General features: G+C 41.8%; 1 protein-coding gene across 1 annotated transcript; it reads right to left on the bottom strand.

Annotated features, from left to right (window-relative positions):
- Window positions 1–4,153: 4,153 nt before the first annotated feature.
- Window positions 4,154–18,001, bottom strand: LOC139909129 (AN1-type zinc finger protein 3 homolog). Its single transcript, XM_071896086.2, has 6 exons — window positions 17,561–18,001; window positions 10,897–10,937; window positions 7,780–7,971; window positions 6,213–6,278; window positions 5,948–6,118; window positions 4,154–4,344 (listed from the first exon to the last, which is right to left on the bottom strand). The coding sequence occupies exons 1-6, from the start codon at window positions 17,626–17,628 to the stop codon at window positions 4,190–4,192; spliced, it is 693 nt and encodes a 230-aa protein (XP_071752187.1). The 5' UTR covers window positions 17,629–18,001; the 3' UTR covers window positions 4,154–4,189.
- Between the last annotated feature and the right edge of the window lie 748 nt (window positions 18,002–18,749).

Genomic DNA, 18,749 nt, shown 5'->3' with positions numbered 1-18,749 from the left:
TGGATTGCAGGTTGTGGCTTTAAGGAGGCGAGGTGATAGGTGGCGAGAATGAAGGACCAAAAAAAACAGTTAAATGTTGAAATTTATTGAAAAGGTTTGACTGTCTGTACCTAGACCCCCCTGCCCCTAGGCTGGGGGGTCACGTGACGTGGTCTCCTGATCACGTGACCTCACATTCTGTTTCGCTCCACGGATCAGTCTGGACTTCTAGCCGCCCACATCGATTTCAGTGGGCGGGAGTACTTGCCTTGACAGACAAATGAATGTGGTCACGTGATCAGGATGGTCTTACCAGGCTACCCTGCCCCACCAGTATATAATTAGTGCTCTGCATCTTAGCTGGATGATACTCACTAAATGCACTGCTCATAAAGAAAAAGGAGACTTACAGGGAATTCTCCGGCTCACTATTGCTGTCTGGGTCCTCTGTCCTTGTGGCTTGTGGTTCTGCTGCCTCAGTTCTGCCTAAGAATTTCAACATTGTTCGTATGGAATGTAGCATATGTGTCAACATTAAAATATCAGAAAATAACATGGACATGAGAGTTAACATCCACTCTAAGGGGGTCGCACACAGGACGAGAAGCGTCGTGCCGTGTAGCAGATAGGACAAGGCGCAGGTATACCACGTATGAAGCGTCACACAGAGCGCCACCGTGTAGATCCATTCAATAACGATCTAAGTAGAGTGAACAGTGTGATGAGGTGGATTTGTTTTTCCAAATGTAGGTTACTGCAACACAGTAACAGTCTTCTCTTTAGCCCTAGTCTCTAAATATATATTTATCTGAAAAATACAAAATACAAATGGCAATGACTGCTTTATTCATTCATGATGTTGGAAGGTTAGCAGCGAGCTAACTAGCTAACCTAGATATCTATAGGCTTGTTTGGCTAGTTTGAACTTGGAAGGTCAGCAGTTAGCTAACCTAGATAACTTAGTAGGCTATGATTAGACTGTATTTTTTCAGTTAGCAGCAGAGCGCTAGGCTTCATAATATTAGCCTCCTTCTCTCTTACCTCTTGACTTTTTCACTGGGCTTCAGTCTAACTTTACTTAACCAGAAACACTGGTTCATTTGCTCTGCCCATTGCAGTTCAACTCAAACAAAAATGACATTTCTGCCTCCTGAGCAGCTCTGCTACTGAGAAATGTACCATTATGTATTCATGTTTCAAACAAATGTTCATAAATGTTAGCCAGGGAAAAGAAACACACACACACACTTACACACACCACATCCTCTAATCCAGTTTATTTTTCCTCAGCAGAAAATGGAACACGATAAAATTAAAGGAGAAAATAGGACAGAATTATGTTCTTTTTTTATACATTTAACTAAATATGCCACTCTATGCTAGGGTGTAAGTAACTCAAACTGATATAAGGTTAAATAAATTTTTTTCTTTAAAAGGTACAGAAAGATATTCCACTTCTTCCATTTCTCATTAGCACTCAAAATAGGAACAGGTTTTTCAAAATATCAAAATAAGAACCAGCCACGATATTTCTCCAAACTCTAAACGATACTCCCTTTATCCTTCGCTGTGTTCTCACTGAAGAAGAAGGGTGGGTGGTAGAGAAGAAACAGAAAGACTTGTGCATGAGGATTAGCATAGTTAAGTGGTGTCTGGTTATAGGGGCTCTCCACCTGAACCAACTTTTAGGTGGTTATTTTGCAAAAGTATACTTTTTCCTATTTTCCTACAATTTTAGGGAAAAAAAAGCTGCTGCTCATGATTAGGGAAAAAAATTTAAATCCTACATCATCAAATTGCACTCCCTGTGATGGTGCCAAGTACATGTCATGTTCCCGTACCTATATTAAACAAAATACAACTTATACTTTTAATACATCTACAGCATGTGCTAAATGCCCCAAAATGTAACAAAAAGAAAAATCTTTGAAAATTTGCAGAAAAATGTCAACTTTTGCAACATGACGACCAAAAAGTAAATTTTGGTGGAATACCTTTTTAAGAGTAGAAGGAAGATAGGTGTGTAACCGAACAGTATGCACAGCACAAAGTCTAAGCGGTCAGACTGTGTAGGCTGATAAAGAGGGGAGTAGGAACGGATGACAAAACAAAAAACAAATTAAAAAAACAAAACAAAAAAAAAAAAGGGGATAACCACTCAATTTAAGAATTCATGTTGTTATTCCTGCAGCCAAGAACAGTTCAGTCGCCATCAGACGCCGGAGAGCCACAACGGTTTGAATCTGTGATGTCATCAGGATGTACAGCCTTGAAGGGACTGACGTGAGCCCAAAGTATTTGATTGTTTGAGCTAAATGAGGTTTAGTAATACCATCCGTTTTTAAAATAAATCAACTGAAGCACTCCAACAGTCGCTCATTACATCTTTTCCAAAAAGAAAAACAGGACTTTCTCAACCACTGGACTGACCAGCTACTTTCACCATTTTTACCAGCCAAACAACCAAAGAGGACATCCAAATGATGGTTGGTTACCTGCCAGTGGCTGATAGAGTCCAGTCATAGCCAACACTTACCAACATTTGGCTGGTGGCTGGTATTAATTCACAAAACCCTGATGTTATTAATGCTTAAGGTGTCTTTAAAGTCATCAAATTAACCATCATTTAGGCCAGTGGCTGGCGCTGAATGATGGTGCTGTACATCGATGTGATACCACAGATTAGACGGTGGGACGAACCCGTGTCTCTTGTCTTTGGCTATTTGAGACAGCAGTGAATTCTCACTAATAGAAATGACATTGTCTTAGGCAGCAGTGAATGTTAAAGAAGAAAAAATACTTGAAGAGTTATGCTCCAAAATGATATCCACTGTTAGAAAATAAAAGTGACACCTACTCCTACCCACAAAGCACAAAATTAGAGCAGTTTCTGATACTATTCAAAGGGTAGTAGGTGACTTAAGTCGTCAGATGACAAAATTAGCACTCTTACCGACCGATCCTCTATATTTTAGAGAGATACTGATTGATGAAGTTCAGGTATTATTTTTCTAAAATGGATACACAACATCTTGGAGTAGAACTCTTCATTTGAACACTAAAATTCAGTCGTATTCCCCTTTTTATGCATCAAGAACAACAGTACCACTCAGTAAATTGAGAAAGGGAGGGAAAGAGGCAGAGGAGGATCTGCTACACAGAGGTTTTATCTGAGTGACTCTCGTCCATTCAATTTTTTTTTTTGTCAACAGTCCATGTGAGCAGAGGCAGGGATTGGCTGTATTGTCCTCCACGAGACCGTGGTTAAGCAGTAAAAACAGAACTAATCACCATGATGGCCGCACGAAAAACCAAACCATGACTGCATCCTTAGACCGCCTCACGTTACCAAATGGCACGCTCATACCTGCACAAACACACTGGTACTGGTACCATGCACGAGCTAAACACTGTTACCGATGCCGTGCATGAACCAAAACGGTGTCAGACGTGGGGTGGGGGAAGAAAAACAAAAAAAGAAGAAGTGGGGTTACAGGTTTGATACTCCAACCCCTTGATGACAACCTGAGGAGTGGTCATGGGATAGAGCTGGATCCCCTCCCCCACGACCGAGAAATGTGAAAAGAAAAAAACAAAACGAAACCCAACTGCTGTCAAATGAGAATCCAGCTGAGAGAAACGGGTCAGTTCAGCCGAAACGCTACAACAGTTCGTCTTCCATAACTTCCTGTAATGAACGAAGGAGCGTGAGCGAAGAGGAGGAAACCGTGGCGAGATACAGCAGGGGGGGGGGGGGGGGGGGGGGGGTGCCTGTGCGAGATATACGGCTGACCGGATCCTTCTCGGCGGCGGCGGCGTCCTCTCTGAAGACCGGGGGAGTTAAGGCTGTGTGCGTGAACATGCGATACTGAATGTGGCTCCGCAGAACAGCCGCGACGGCCCCCGTTGGCCCCCCGAGCGGCTTTTTGTCCAGAGTAGAGTCCAAACAGACGTCAGGACGTCGACAGGGCTTGTGTCAAGCTCAGATCCAGAATTGTAGGGTCAAATGCAGGCTGTTGCAACCATGCTCCCTCCCTCCACCTTCTCCTCTTCTCCCCTCCCTCCCTCCCCTCCCCCCCCCTCCCTCCCATCACCCCATTTTTCGTCCCTCCTTTGCTTTCCCTCCATCACCTCCTCCTCCTCCTCCTCCTCCTCCTCCTCCTTTTAAGCGCCTCATCTCCGATTGGATGGCTGGTCGCAGCGTGGCCAATCAGGAGCACTCCTCCCCGATGCGTTGGCACGAGCGGCCCACCTTGCGGTCCAGCTTCACCATCTTGAGGACGGCCTCCTCGCGCCCGCGGCCCAGATGGTCGAACAGACAGTCGTGCTGCTCAGGTAGACGGTGAAGCATGCAGAATACATAGCCTGGGAGGGGAAAGGAGAGGTTAGGGAGGAGGTGACCCCGAAAAATGTTCCGTCTTCCTCGCTGTGTGTATGGGAGAGAACATCATGTCAAACTCCACTGCAGATTCTGGTAGTTTAATCTCGCCTCTCTGATCGGCAAACATACATATCTCGCAAAACAATACTCCTTCTGACCTTTTCAATAAAATTGATTTGCGCTGCTTGCTTCCAACCCCCAGCGTGTATTTCGGTGGGAGGAAGGTTACAGGAATAACAGGTCAACCAGTTATAAAAGTTTAATTTTACTGAAATAAGTGCGGCTCGGTGCATCATCTGTGTGCCGAGCTTACCAGTGGACCCTAACGATTTGGAACAGGTCTTAAAGCTGCACTAGGCAAGATTTTTGTGTAAAAATATCAGCCTAAAATCATAAATTGGGGCTGCAACCCAGTAGATTCATCCTATTTGCCCAAATTAATTGAATTAATTGGTGTCAGTATGGTCACTGATGGGAAATCTTCTCTGAGTACAGGAAGTGACAAATTGAAACTTAAAAGCGAAATATAAAACTTTCTCCTAAACAGCTGCAAATGAGCGCTCCTCTTCTGCGAGGTATGCATGTTTGCTGATAAGCAAGTAAACATTATACTGCCAGAATACACAATCAACTTTGATGTGACAGTCTCTCCCACACAAAGACAGAAAGAGAACAGCAAGACAGGAGGGAGACCCTGAAATTTTGTCAGGTCCTCAAAGTATCCGTGTCTCCCCAAGGAATCCTTACTTCATATCAGTGCACCCTCTCAACGGCAGTTTGATCTCTGACGTTGTACAATTTGTAAAATGATGAATACATTTTCAAATGGTGGTAATGATAAAATGTATCAGAGCACTAGTAAAGGCTATATGAGTTAGCATTATCCAAGGAAGGATTTTGACATTAATTCATTTGCAGAAGCAAACAGATTAATGAAAAACCTAAACCGGTTAAAATGCTTTCATCCAAGTGTAAAATAGTACTGTTTGGTATCAGTACTGATTTTGAGGTAATGATACCTGTATCGGTACTAAAAATGTCCAAATACCCAGATACACAGTCTTACTTGGGGTGGATTGAAAAAAACAAGAGTTTGCATCAGACAAGAGGCAGATCTTTACAAAATAGCCATGTTGTGCAAATAGGTATTTTCATGACCTGTTTCAGCCTACTTAGGTGCCAGATAGGTGAGTTTTGCCGTATAGGACAAGAGTTTAGACAATCACAGAGAAGTATTTGAAATTCTGTTAGAAACTTCTGTAATCCTTTTATTAGTTTAATTGCCCTCATCATGCAGTAAACCCCACCCATCTGGTACACCAAGGGTGATAAAACAGAAATGCTAAGAATCAACTAAGATTTAACCCATGAGCTGACACGTCTGCTTTAGAGTGGTTTTCAAACATGTGGCGTCGTAACACAGGAGCATGTAGGTCTGCAGGTTAACACTACAGCAACTGATTTCACTGCTTAGCACATCTTCAACCAAAGTGGGGGGAACTAATCTGTGAAATTAGCTGCTGTAGAGTTTCGTTAGAATGAAAACCTGATGCTTTAGAGAACAGCATTGATCTGTTGGGTACTGACCACAGCGACAGGAGCCCAGTTCCTGCTGTACCAGCTCTAGTTTGGTTTGGCAGCGATAGCAACGCCGACGGTTTTTCTGCTTGGGACCCCCGCGGGCCTCCTCGCCGCCCGCCTCCTTCTCTTCTGTCCGTGGTCGTTTCTCTGGCGTCGCCTCACTTTCTGACCCCGAGGCTGAGAAGAAAAACCGTGTGGGGGTTAACGGTTAGGACTCAAAGTGGGGCAGAGCACGCAGAGCTACAGCGCAGGAACAAGAAGCCGACTGTACCTGATTCACGAGGACGTTTTGTGGGTGTGCAGAGTGTGCCTTGGGCTGTTTCTGTGCATGATACGCCTGCAGATGGAAAATGAAGAGACAGTTTAAGATTCTGCTCCAAAATGAGACATGAGGAGTTCTATTCTCAAATGCCATACATCCATTCTGGATTAAAAAAAAACATCACTACCAGAAGTTCACCATTTAATATCTCTGAAGTGTTGTCATATTGACAACCAAGGAATTAAGTTACCAGTTTTGTGCCATCAATCATTTTGTCAGCGCAAATGCCACATTTACTACTCTGTAACTCATTTACAGCTCAAACAGTAACAATATTGAGAATGGGGTCATCTGTCATTTTCAAACACTGAATCATGGGTGAATCAGTTTTTTTTTGTCAAAATGGATACGTGGCAATTTGGAATGAAACCCTTTCTTTACAGCATGTAAATCATACCGTCATCCATCATTTAATTCCGCATTATGAAGAGAAGAAGTGACTAATATTGATGGATGTAAACTGCTGGCATTAGAGTTGTGAGTAGGGCTCCTGAACACGGCATATTAGCTCCACAATCCTTCTCCACGTCTTAAACAAGTAAATGTCGACTCGTACTGAAAAAATTTGTTGGGGATCCTATGATTTTATGAAGCATATTTGAAGCCCTTTTTTAGTTCTAGACGCGTAGAAGCAATATGGTGCCCAAAAAGGAGAAAAAATAAGACAAAACATGGAGAAACAAGGTATAAAGCGGTCCCTACTCATAACTCATCAGTGAACCAAATCTAAACATCTAATTTGTATTTTTTTTTGGCCATGTCGACTTTCACATATTTACCTGTCTCCGCTGTCAACATCAGACTGTATGACAGTGAGAACTATGTAATCCAAACAGGCATAAAAGACAGGTAGCTGTACGATGCAAGTACCTGAACAGTCCATGTGTATCTATAGACCAATCTGACTATGCCCTGTATCCAAATACAATATATACTGTATATACCATGTACAAAAAGAATGTTGTCAGGGCAGTGCTGCACGTTAAGCATGTTTAGCACAACCTTCCTCAGCATAGCGACCTTCGCCATGCTATCTGAATGCACCCAGTTACTTGATACTGAATGTACAGTATGTTTGTGGAGTGATATGTGTTGTCTACTGTCTTTTGTATGTAATGCACTGTCCCTGTGCGTTGTATGCAAGGTCTTGTTGTCACTGTACCATGTGTGTCAGTGTGTACTGCGGTACTACTTTAGTTGTCATGTCTCTGCACCAATATCACCAAGACAAATTCCGGTATTTTTTTTGTTTGCTCTAATTGCCGATTAGTGATTCTGCCACTGCTCTCAAGGTAGAGAGAGCAGCACACTGGGCCGACCTTAAAGACTTAAAAAGGAAAAATCCACCCTAAAACACTTCAACACCGTTTAAAAAAACAGCTACTGGCGATGCACCTTGCATTCCTGGGTCCATTTTGTTGTTTGGTGGTGTATTTTTCCTATTCCCATGGATATTTGGCAAATAATAATTACTGCCACCGTGTTGAGCATGAAAACGTTAGCTGTCCCGTCTTACCTTCCCTCGTGCTGGGAAACGTGGGCGAGGGCTCTTCGGCTGACGGTTGCTCAGAGCTAGTGGGCGGCGACGACGATAGGGATTGGCTACTGCTACTGCTCGTCTCGCTACTGAAGACAGGTGATTGGCTACTCCCAGTGCTTTGGATAGGCTTGGAGGTGCAGTCCTCCCCTGGCTGCTTCTTCTGGATATCTGTGGTCAAGGACAGCAAGTAAACGAGCAGAGACAGAAATATAGAAATAGGACAGAGAAATAGATAGATACAGGCAGAGAGGGAGAGAGAGAGAGAGACGGGACAGAAAGAGTGAAAACACGATTTGAGAAAGTCTAGGGAAATCACACCACTCAATCCTGGATTAATAATGTGCCTTCTTACGATGTGTAATACAGAAAACATGAAAGTACAGCTGCAAACCTCAAACCCCTATGCAGAAAAAGCTGTTATTATTACTTCTATTTCAATGGATGGGCCTGTTGAAATAGGACACCCTAATGAACACAGCCTGCCTGTCAAAACATCGGTAATAATAAAGGCTTGTTCTGTAGCAGTTACGAGCATGGGGAAAAATAGGGTATTCATACCACTTTAACTACAGCTATTACTAGGAGTTATGTGACCAATGGAATAAGGCAGGCCAACATATATTGATTTTTAACATATTGAAGCTGCACTAGGCAAGATTTTTATATAAACATACACCCATCTTATTAGGCTAAATCACAAAGTGTGGCTGTAACAGAGCAGAGAGTCCCATCCCCACTAATTGAGACACTGCAGATTCGCCCTATTGAGTTGTGGTGTCGGTTTGGTCACGTCTCCACCTACAGGCAGTGACGAATCAAACAGCAGTGAGCAGCACTCTGTCCAGAAAAAACTGGCCTCACCAACGTTAGATCTTTTGCCTCTCTCGCCCCTTTTGGTGTCCTTAAATAAAGCGATCACGGACTCGCCGGCTTGGTAAACGTGAACATGTGTGCAGTTCACTGACATCATGTTACAGGAATTCTGAGTATGACATTCAAATTTTGCAGTGACCTCTTGCTGCCATTTGGAGCCACCAACAGGCAAAGTTGCCAAGTGCAGCTTTAAAGGACTTAAAAGTAGTCGAAGTCTACCTACATGGTTAAGTGGATAGTTCTACCTACCTTATTGTGGTACTTTTTAGCTCCTTGGGTAAAGCATGGCATTAACACTGCCAATTACTCATAACTCAGAGTTTTGAATGTGCAGCTACACTGTCAAGTCTTACAGACATGATTTACCACTATAAACCCACATGATCCGGTCTGAGAAAGGTATGATCATCTCAGACGACTGACCTGCACTTCAGACCTCTTAATACAATGACGGTAATAATGTGAGACGTTATTGATCCATGAGGAAATTCTCTTTTCTCGGTCTCAGTCTGCCACCCTGCTGCTCTTCCACAGCTTGAAGCTTCGACGGGACCGGACAGCAGGCAGCCTAGTTTTTAGCTTCCCCTCCACACGTGGGCTAACCCATTTCTTTCTCAGCCTCCATACTCATGTGTATTGAGTCTATTCTGAGCTCTTCTGCTGTCTGTGATGCTTGACTCAAAAGCGGGGGCCCTTAGGTCCTCGCTGTCTGCCATATTCACCGGTTGCCATGGCCACCGCCAGGGCTCCAGCGCACCCTCAACCCATCCTCCGAAAAACAGACTATAGAAGTCAATGAGGAAAACTTCCAGGCATACCTTGACATTTTCAAATTTTAATTGGGTGTTTTTCTTTGCCAGACACTTGTCACATTGAGGGAGAAAAATGGATCTACATTTTAGGGGTTTCATAACAAAATGTTAGATATCCACTTTGGAAAAACACTGGAACCTAAAATTCATGAGTCTATGTTTTGAACGCAAAGATAACCAAACCCTCAAAAACACAACTACTCTGTAAGCAAAGCACTTAAGATTGTTGATAACATTAATAATGGTAAACCACAGTGTGCTTTTCTTTCATGCCAACAGTCATCTTACAAGTTTAGGCGTCATTTTTTGCCAAATGGTGGTTATCTCATTTGGGAGTGAAACCCTTTAATTGTCTTTCTATTTCCCTAAAATGGCTTCTTAACATTGTTAGCATTCCTCAATGAAATCAACTGGCACACCTAGCCTCGAGCTGCAGCTAGCTGCTGTCAAAGAGGAATGCTAAGCATGCTAAGAAGCAAGTTTAGAGAAAGGACAAATGTAGAACTGTCCCCCCCCCCCCCCACCCCCCATGATAAGTGACATATGCCTGGTGAAGAAAATTAGCCAGCTGAATATTAAAATGTAAAAGTGATCCCTTAGAGACAAAAAGAGACCAACCACCATAGGAGGCTTGGAATTCAATATCCTCTATTGATTCAAACATATTTTAAAAGCACCTCTGCAACCACCTATGTTTGAGTGGTGTACACATTTTAAAATTTGCATCCACTAACATTATAGCCAAGCAACATTTGAACATGTATTTTACAGGTGCAACCAATCTCAGAACCAGTGGAGGCAAGTGAAACACAAATATATGCATTTCTGAACAAATGTTTACAACTCATACAGACTTTATTGCCAATGGCTGCTGGTACCATGACAGACTTTTGACAGCACAAGAGTAGGAAACTAGCTTTTTTGTCCTCAGGGCTCAATGGGTGGCACACCTCAAACTCCATGGGCCATTTTTACTATTTAACCAGACAAATAGATTAGGATAGAATAGGATGACCAATTGATGTTGGTTGCCTGCCAAAGTGAATGGTCAACTTTGCAGACCCAGCAAAAATTTGTCAGCAATTGGCTGGTGGTTATTTTCCACCCTTGTAACAGTATGAATTTAGCTGCATGATGCATCATTAAAGGTTTCAAGAAACCATGTGGTCAAAGACAGTGTCTCTGCTTTTGCCATTTTCTGTTCAGTGTTTCATTTTGACCACATTCTCTTTTTGTTTCGTTTTCACTCATCTCTCTGTCACAAATTTTTCCCTGTATGTTTCTCCCAATTCTCAGCTGCAGGACGACACGCAAATTTCTATCAGGGATAAATAAAGTAGATCTCGTCTCATCATCTCATCTCTGTCATTTGAGGAACAGAGTGTGTTAGGGAGCGAGAAAGACTTACCAGCAAAACATTTGGAGCAGAGGTTCATGGTTTTACTGGACCTGAGGAGAGGAGAAAAAAAGTCAAACTCTGACTGGATGAAGGAAGGAACTCTTCGGCTAAGCTTGTCAGACCCATAACAGGACTTCCACTAAAGGAAATCTGTCTCTATTCTGAGAAAAATGATAGTGACAGTGATAACCTTTGTTATGATGGAAAGTGTCCACTTGATAACCCAACTGGCAAACCCACTCTCACCCACCCACCCAGTTTCCTCAAACGTCCAAGACACGTTTCTAGTTACTGCAAGTGTTGTCACAGTACCAAAATTTTAGTACAAAACGAAGACCATGTAAACTTTCTTTAATGTGTTTTTTAGTAACATATTTTCTCATCAGACATATTTTGCTGAATCACACTATCTGTAGCATGATTTTCTCGTAAAACGTAAAGCTAACTTCATCTATGTCTAGCTAAATGAACAGATTTTTACATAGACCGGCGCTCGTGAGTGTCAATTTTATGCTGCCGAAAGTAAATATATGTCATGAAAGACAAATCAAAGTGCCACTTCTAGAGAAACTGGTATATTACCCTTTCTCAACAGGTATGATTGTACTTTATCATTATCAGTGGGACACTAGCAGGCTCTCGCCCTTATTTAATAGCACAATGATAGTTACGTCACTAAAAACGTCTTTCACAACCTCTCCTGATGTTTCATCTCGACGACCCATTTTTTTTGCGCCTTTGTAGTTGCCATGGCCACAGGACGTGTATTATAACAAGTTGAAGGCAGGATGAGAGGAAGTGACAACACACACACACACGCACACTGGCGTGGGAGAGGGAGATGCCAGAAGTCACTCGAGGCAGGAGCATAAGGTTGTAATAAAGTTGATTATTTTACTGTGAGAAACGAGCAACAGGCAACTGCTGCTGCCTTTTGATCTCGCCTCTGACTGTCAAGTGTGTGTGTGTGTGTGTTTTTGTGTGTGTGTGCCCATTTGTGGGTTGGGAATGAACAAACATTAACCAATGTGATCACACTCTGAGCAACATGATCAGCGGAAGTCCATTCATTTCCTACAGAGCTGAGCGACCGGGAAACTCAGCTGATGTGTGGAAACTCAACAAGCTTGTCGGCTGAGAAAAAGTTGAACTGAAAGCCGAACTTTTCACAGTCATCGGCCGTCAGCAGCCAGATGCCCTTGCTTCCTCGTCTCCCTTTGTGATTTTGTTTCATGAACAATAGTTCTGCCTGGCAAGTGCAAAATGGATGAGAAGTCAATTACAGCCTTTCAAAGCTTCCCAGTTCTCTACAGCTTGTATTTGAAACACTACACTAATAAACGTCTCCAAAACGATGCTTGGAGAGCAGTTGCATCCATTGTTGGGTTTGACGGTAAGCTCTGAAGCAATTTTATTGAATTTTTTCCTGTTTATTTTCAATTAATGCAATCTCATTAGTACTTACTAGCTATATTAACAAATCAAAATGAAAGGCAATAACAAAGCAGTGAGAAATACATGATTTGCCTGTTCAAAACTTTGTAGCTGCAGACTGCTGCATAGATACAATCGGAGCCTCTGATATCGCCCGCAATCTGTCAGAATAAACAGCATATCTGCAGGTTTCAGAAAGCCAAATTTAAGACTTTTTAAATGCTACTTGGAACTGAATTTAATACCAATACCAAAATAAAGACACAAAGCTGGCAAAATCAGCCTATTTCTGACTGAACATGGCTAATGAATGCGAAATCAGCAGAATAAGAAAGAAGAACAAATGAAAATTCATTGCTAAGGGACATGAAGTCCAATTGTGTTTAGCAAAGCAGATATCATGTATATTGTACTACAAACCCTGTTCTGGATCAGTCTGTCCCCTACGTTTTTTTTGTAACTGTAGTGGTGTGAGACACGGACACAACATGCAGGGGATCTGTTATTATTTGTGATTATGTTTAACGCGCTCAAGCTGATAATTACGTTTAATCGTGACAAAAGGCAGTGTATCTTTATCTGCAGGTTGTACTGTCTTCAAAAATGTTCTTTTTTGTTGTTGTATCTTCATAACATTCTTTTTGTTCTGTCATCTACAGCGTATCCTTTTCTTTACCGCTACAATGACCCAGTTTCCACCGGGATCATTAAAGTTTCAACTAACCTAATGTTTAATGCTCCTCTGCTCATCACTAGATTTTGTATTGGAATACTGAATTAGTCCATTTAATCAACAGATTTGCGACATGTCTTCTCCCTCATTTTTGCTCTACATTTATCTACATTTTGATCTAGTGTTCATCAAAGAAGACCAATGCTACGTGTACTCATCTGATGCCAGAAGTAAACTAAATAAATAATATTTTAAAAGATAACCTTTAAAACTGACTAATCAACTAAAGCGATGAAAGCCTAAGTCGACTAAAACCCAAACAAACAAAGAGTTGATTAATCTAAGAGTGGATGGGCATGACAGGCAGGAAAAAGTCATGCATGTATCTGTAAACTAAATGATTATAATGGAGCGAAACATCTTTCATCTAACAAACTCTGCCTTTTTAACCCATCACAGCCTTGAAATTGCTGTTCCAATATTAAATTTTTTATGTTTTCACTGAATTGTGCAGCTCTAGTATCTATCATATGTCTTGCACTTTCCCTTTGTGTAGTATATGACGTCCTAATGCACTTGTACCATGTGTGTCAACATGTACAGCATTACAATGTGTTGCTAATGTCTCCTGTGCTCTTGCAAATAAAGTGATTCTTCATTGCAAACTGGCTGACATCTTTAATGTTATTGTGCCAATGTGTGAATCTGTAGCTGAATACAGTCAATTTAAGCAAACAATCTCAACTATGCTAATGGATCTGTAAAAAGCATCTGATCATCTCACATGGAAATTACAAATTCTGTTGAGTGAGACTACTCATACAAAATGACTGACAGCTCAAAATTTAAACATATTACGGTATTTTTTAAAAAGGACAATACATAAATTAAGTCCATGGTTGACAAAATAATGAGACTTTTCCAGACTGGGCAGTCTACATTTTACAAATATTGGCTTGTAAACTTCAGGTAATGATTTTCTTCTCCTAAATGGTCATTTAGCATTTTGGAAATGTCTTCTTAATATATTCTCCTTTCCCTCAGGTAGGTTATGTTTGTCCCTCACCTTCTGGACCTTTCTTCCACTTTGACATTAGCACCAACACAATACATTAGGCTGAGCCGTTTGTCAGCAATGAGTCCTGTCAATAGCACAGAGGCTGGAAGTCTGTAGGGTTTTCAGATCATTGTGCCTACAGGAGCTATGTGACCAATGCAGCAGGACAGGCCGACACGTTTTGTTTTTTTACCCCCGCCAAGGAGGTTTTGTTTTCACCCATTATTTAGTTTGTCTGTGTTTGTCTGTCAGCAGGATAGCTCAAAATCTTATGAACTGGTCTCCATGAAATTTGGTCGACAGATAGGCCTTGGGCCAAGGAACAATTGATTAGATTTTGGTGGCGATCCAGATCTGGGATGTCTGCCATTAAACGATTATCGTTTTTTAGCCATAATTATGAAACTAACAGAGATAGAGACTTGATTCCAAATCCTACGGATATGTTTGCAGGGTCAAGACATCTATTTAACTTGAAATTTATGAGATAAGAATGATGTCTTTGGGTGTAACAGCAAGTTGGAGAATTGTTCAGCGTTGGCGGAGGTTTGTGCTCTCCGAGTGCCTTCCAGTGTTAAAAGGCCTTGGAAGTAGTCAAGGGATAAAGGCTGATTTTAATGCCGATTCTAAGCCCGACTAGACCATCCCAACTGTCGGGGGGGGGGGGTTTGGGTGGGGAGTGGCGGCACTTAGGCCTGACAGTCGGTCAGATTATCATGTAGTGTGAACTTTGGCCTCCCGGCGGCTCCAGGCCAGATGGAGCCTGACAAGATTTTTTTCAGACGTGTTTGATTTGGTCGGTCCAGTCCTGCAGTGTGAAGCAGTCTAAGACTTGCCAAGACTGAAATCTGATAGTGATCCTGTCAACAGCCAACTGGAGTTTAGATACAGGGGGAGGAAAACAAAAATGAACCTGTAAAGAAGTCGATTTTAACAAAAACAACTCCCACTCACATGATATCACATAATTTACATCAGTAGAGATTCCCAACTGCACTTCTTCCACTCGTTTCTTAATTTTATTTGGAGGAATAAATCTCATAAAAACACCGGTATAAAATGGCAACGTGCCTGAATTCAGTTCGAGACGTGGCGGACCGTTTGACACTGTTGTCATGTTTTCAGCAGTTCAAATTTTGTGCTGACTGCTGCAGTCTACTGTCAAGAGCCAGGCTGCAGCTCCGTCTAGTCCAATCCTCCTCCTTCGTCTTTTAACTATTCACGTTTGCTCCCTCTCGAAGTGACGCTGAAGGGAAATTTCAACTTGCACAACACATTTGCTGAAAGTACTGAATGCTTACAGAATTCAATAATGAATTCAATCTCTTGCAACAGTGTTGAAGCGGGACTGAAATTTCCGTTGTGACAGTATTATATACCAAAGGCTTTGACTAAACGCTGCTGTATGACTCAAGATCTAAATATAAGCCGAAAATAACCTATTGATCGTTTCATATCAGTAGCAAAAGTTGCTCTCTTATCAAACAATGCTATGCCAAATTGATAGCCATATCCAGATAAGGTGACTTGAAAAGAGGCCAAACAAAATTTCCCCAGAACGATTCCCTGGCATCAGTGGCACAAAGATAGCCTACATTTCACGGTAGACAGATGATCAGCCAGTAAGATGAGAAATCACGAGTCATTTACTCTAACCGCACCCTCCAATACAGGTGACACTGTAATTAGGATGATGGGTGGGAAGACTCTACCATGCCCACTGAAAGAAGTGGGCACAGCCAAGTCAAATATTTTTTTTTAAGGTGCGTCTAACAAAATTAGTTCATAAGAGTAGCAAACAGAGCAAAAACAAAGCAGGAAAGCAAATAAAAAGGAGATAAGACAAACAAAGAGAGAACAGAAAAACTTTAATCCCTATACCCTCTACCAGGATTACACCGATATATGGGTTTGTTGATATATCGGGCCGATATTGGGCTTTTGTTAAATGTCGTATATCGGCCAGTCTGAGGCTCCTCCCTGACCAAAACTACATGAAAACAGTGTGTAAAATCTGTTTTCTTTGCACATTTAAATTATTCATTTAATTGTTCAATAGTGTTTTTAGTACATTAACTTCATTTAAAAGGCAGTAAACAAGTTTCACCTACAATTAATCAGGTGGGGTGGGGCCCAACCTGCCTGTAGGAGCTTCTACCCCACCTAAAAGAATGTCATTAGTCTGGTTTTCAGTAGAGAGTTTTATTGTCCCATGATGGTCTAAATGCTGTTTCAGAGGCTTTTCCATCCTGGCAAGAACAAAATCATTGGTGGAAATACTAAATACATGTCATTTTTTGGACATAAAAATAGTCATATTTAAAGATATTGCATATTGGCACAAAATATCAGCTGTCATCAGCACTGACACAAAAATATAATCATTTTCAAGACCTCTAAAGCGGAGTTCAAGACTTACAAATGATATTAAACGGTTTTCAAGACCTTTTAAAAGGCTTTGAGTTTCTATGATTTGATTTAAGAGCATGTGTTGGACAGCCAGTTGCCCGAGGCCAGGTGTTATTCTGAGACAGGACCGTAAACACAATGCTGCCATTTGTGTCACCTGACATTGACAGGTGGGATACTGGTCCCAATTTGCTTACTGGACACCATAATGTAAAGCCAGTGAATGTAGAGGGGGAGGGGGGTAGTCATATGATCATGTTCTTGCTTTGATAATACCTCAAAATAGGAGGATTTTGTGGTTTCCTGGCTGTATTTTGCAAGAACTGTCACCACCCTACAAAGAAGAAATCACTTTAATATTCCTGTAATAACCCTTAGGAGCTTACAGTGCGTTTGTGGGGCTCAGTAATGAGATAACAGTAATCTTATCGCACTTCATGGTATTTGTATCTCCTATTACATGACTACAACAGTCATATAAGGACTCATAGCTTGGCAGTAATGTTTGTAATGTGTCTTTGTACAATGTATTATAGGATTACTGTAGTTATTTTTCCTAAGGGGGAAACATCAGTGAATCACATCCGGTATGCAAAACACATCCACCACTTGACAAGAGAGAATGTAAAGGGATGAAAAATAACTAAGACAGATAGTCAGCACAGCTCAGTTTAAGGATATAACCCGAAGAGGCGTTTGAATTGTTTTACTGCTGGTTATTTTCGAGGTGATTGGGTAGAAAAACACAGGGCAGGTTTAAAAGGAACCTGCTGGCAATAAATCATTTTCTATCTCGGATACGTCATCTCCTGAAACCCCAAATTGCGTTAAAACACGATATCGCAACGCTACGAAACGGCATTTGACGTTTTACACGACGGGGATGTGTTTAAAAACGTAGAAAACGGTGGTAAATTCGCCGGTTTTCAAGCTAAAAGGGTATTTATTAACTTCCCAACCCCCCACCCTCGGCCTGCACAACAGAACAACAACAATGGGTTTGGACTAGCTAGCTAAAGCCGTTGGGCATATTACATCCACATTTACCTCTCGGCTCAATCAAGCGGTACTTTAACTTAATTTAGACGTTATATTCTTACCCCCAAAATCCGCAGGGACACCGGGGAGGTAGACTAGGTGGTTTGCTTCGTTCACTCGTATCTCCCATGACTTCCAACAAAAAAAACCGATATGGAAACGCGAGGCTGGGGATGAGTCCGGGGCCTGGTCGTTCAATGAAAAAAAATCCCACACTCAAGTTAAACAAAAATGTATGTCCTCGTCGTTTAAAGTCCACAAGTTGAGGAAGAAGGGTAAAGAAACTGGACCGTTTCGAGTACAAAACCCCGTCGTTAAGCCTAATAAAAACGGCTCAGTTGGGAATAATTGAACGGTCGGCACTCAATGCAATCAGCTGGACCGTCGGACGTTACGACCCACAAACAAAAGAGGGGGGGCGTCCGAGTGTTTTACACGAACTAAAAACACGTCAAAATTCACCACATATCCATCGGCACAGCATTAAATGAAAACACGGAGACGTTAAATCCGTGGGACGTTTGTTCAAAGGAAAATAAATAGATAGAGCAAGGCCTTCCCCTCGCGCTGGTCGGGACCACCCCTACTCACACGTCGCTGGGACGGAGTGTGCGGGGCCGGAAACGCGTCCATCAAACCGTAATGTCAATATTGCCCAGCAAAATGAAGGCAACATAATGCCACAAACTGAGAGGTAAATATCACTGTAGACAGTTATAACGTTGGCAAAATGGGGAATAGTTCAATTTTACTGTTGTTTTCACTCGGAAGTAAGCACAATAAGAGAATGTATAGGGGTTGACTTGCTCTCACTGTACTCACTGTTACTGTAAAGCTATTTAATTCTCCAAGTCACACCTACTTAACAGAAATCTCCTGAATCCTGGGATTCCTTGGGAGAAAATCTTATCAAACAGGGGTCCGTGGTCTACTGCATATGTATTTAATGGTCCTTGACATGAAAAGATTTGGGAGCCCCTGGGTTAGAGGCTAAAATTAAGATTTGGTGTTCTTCAAATGCCTTTGTCTCAAAGGCTGAATTTACAGACAGCAATAGAATAACATCTAATCAATGATGTAGTGGTCAATAAAAGTTGGGTAGACCATTGCCTCCAGTAAGTGATCATTTTAAGTGCAAACAACCACCAAGATGAACTAAAATCAATTCAAGTATGCTTTTCCCCATTACTAATTCATTTTACCCCACTGTCCTGCTTGAAACCCTTCTGTTGCTGTTCCTAAAGGCTGAGG

This window comes from Centroberyx gerrardi, chromosome 18 (assembly GCF_048128805.1).
Source record: "Centroberyx gerrardi isolate f3 chromosome 18, fCenGer3.hap1.cur.20231027, whole genome shotgun sequence".
Lineage (NCBI taxonomy): Eukaryota > Metazoa > Chordata > Actinopteri > Beryciformes > Berycidae > Centroberyx > Centroberyx gerrardi.
Note: the sequence above shows the minus strand (reverse complement) of the source record. Positions and strands in the feature narration are given on the sequence as shown.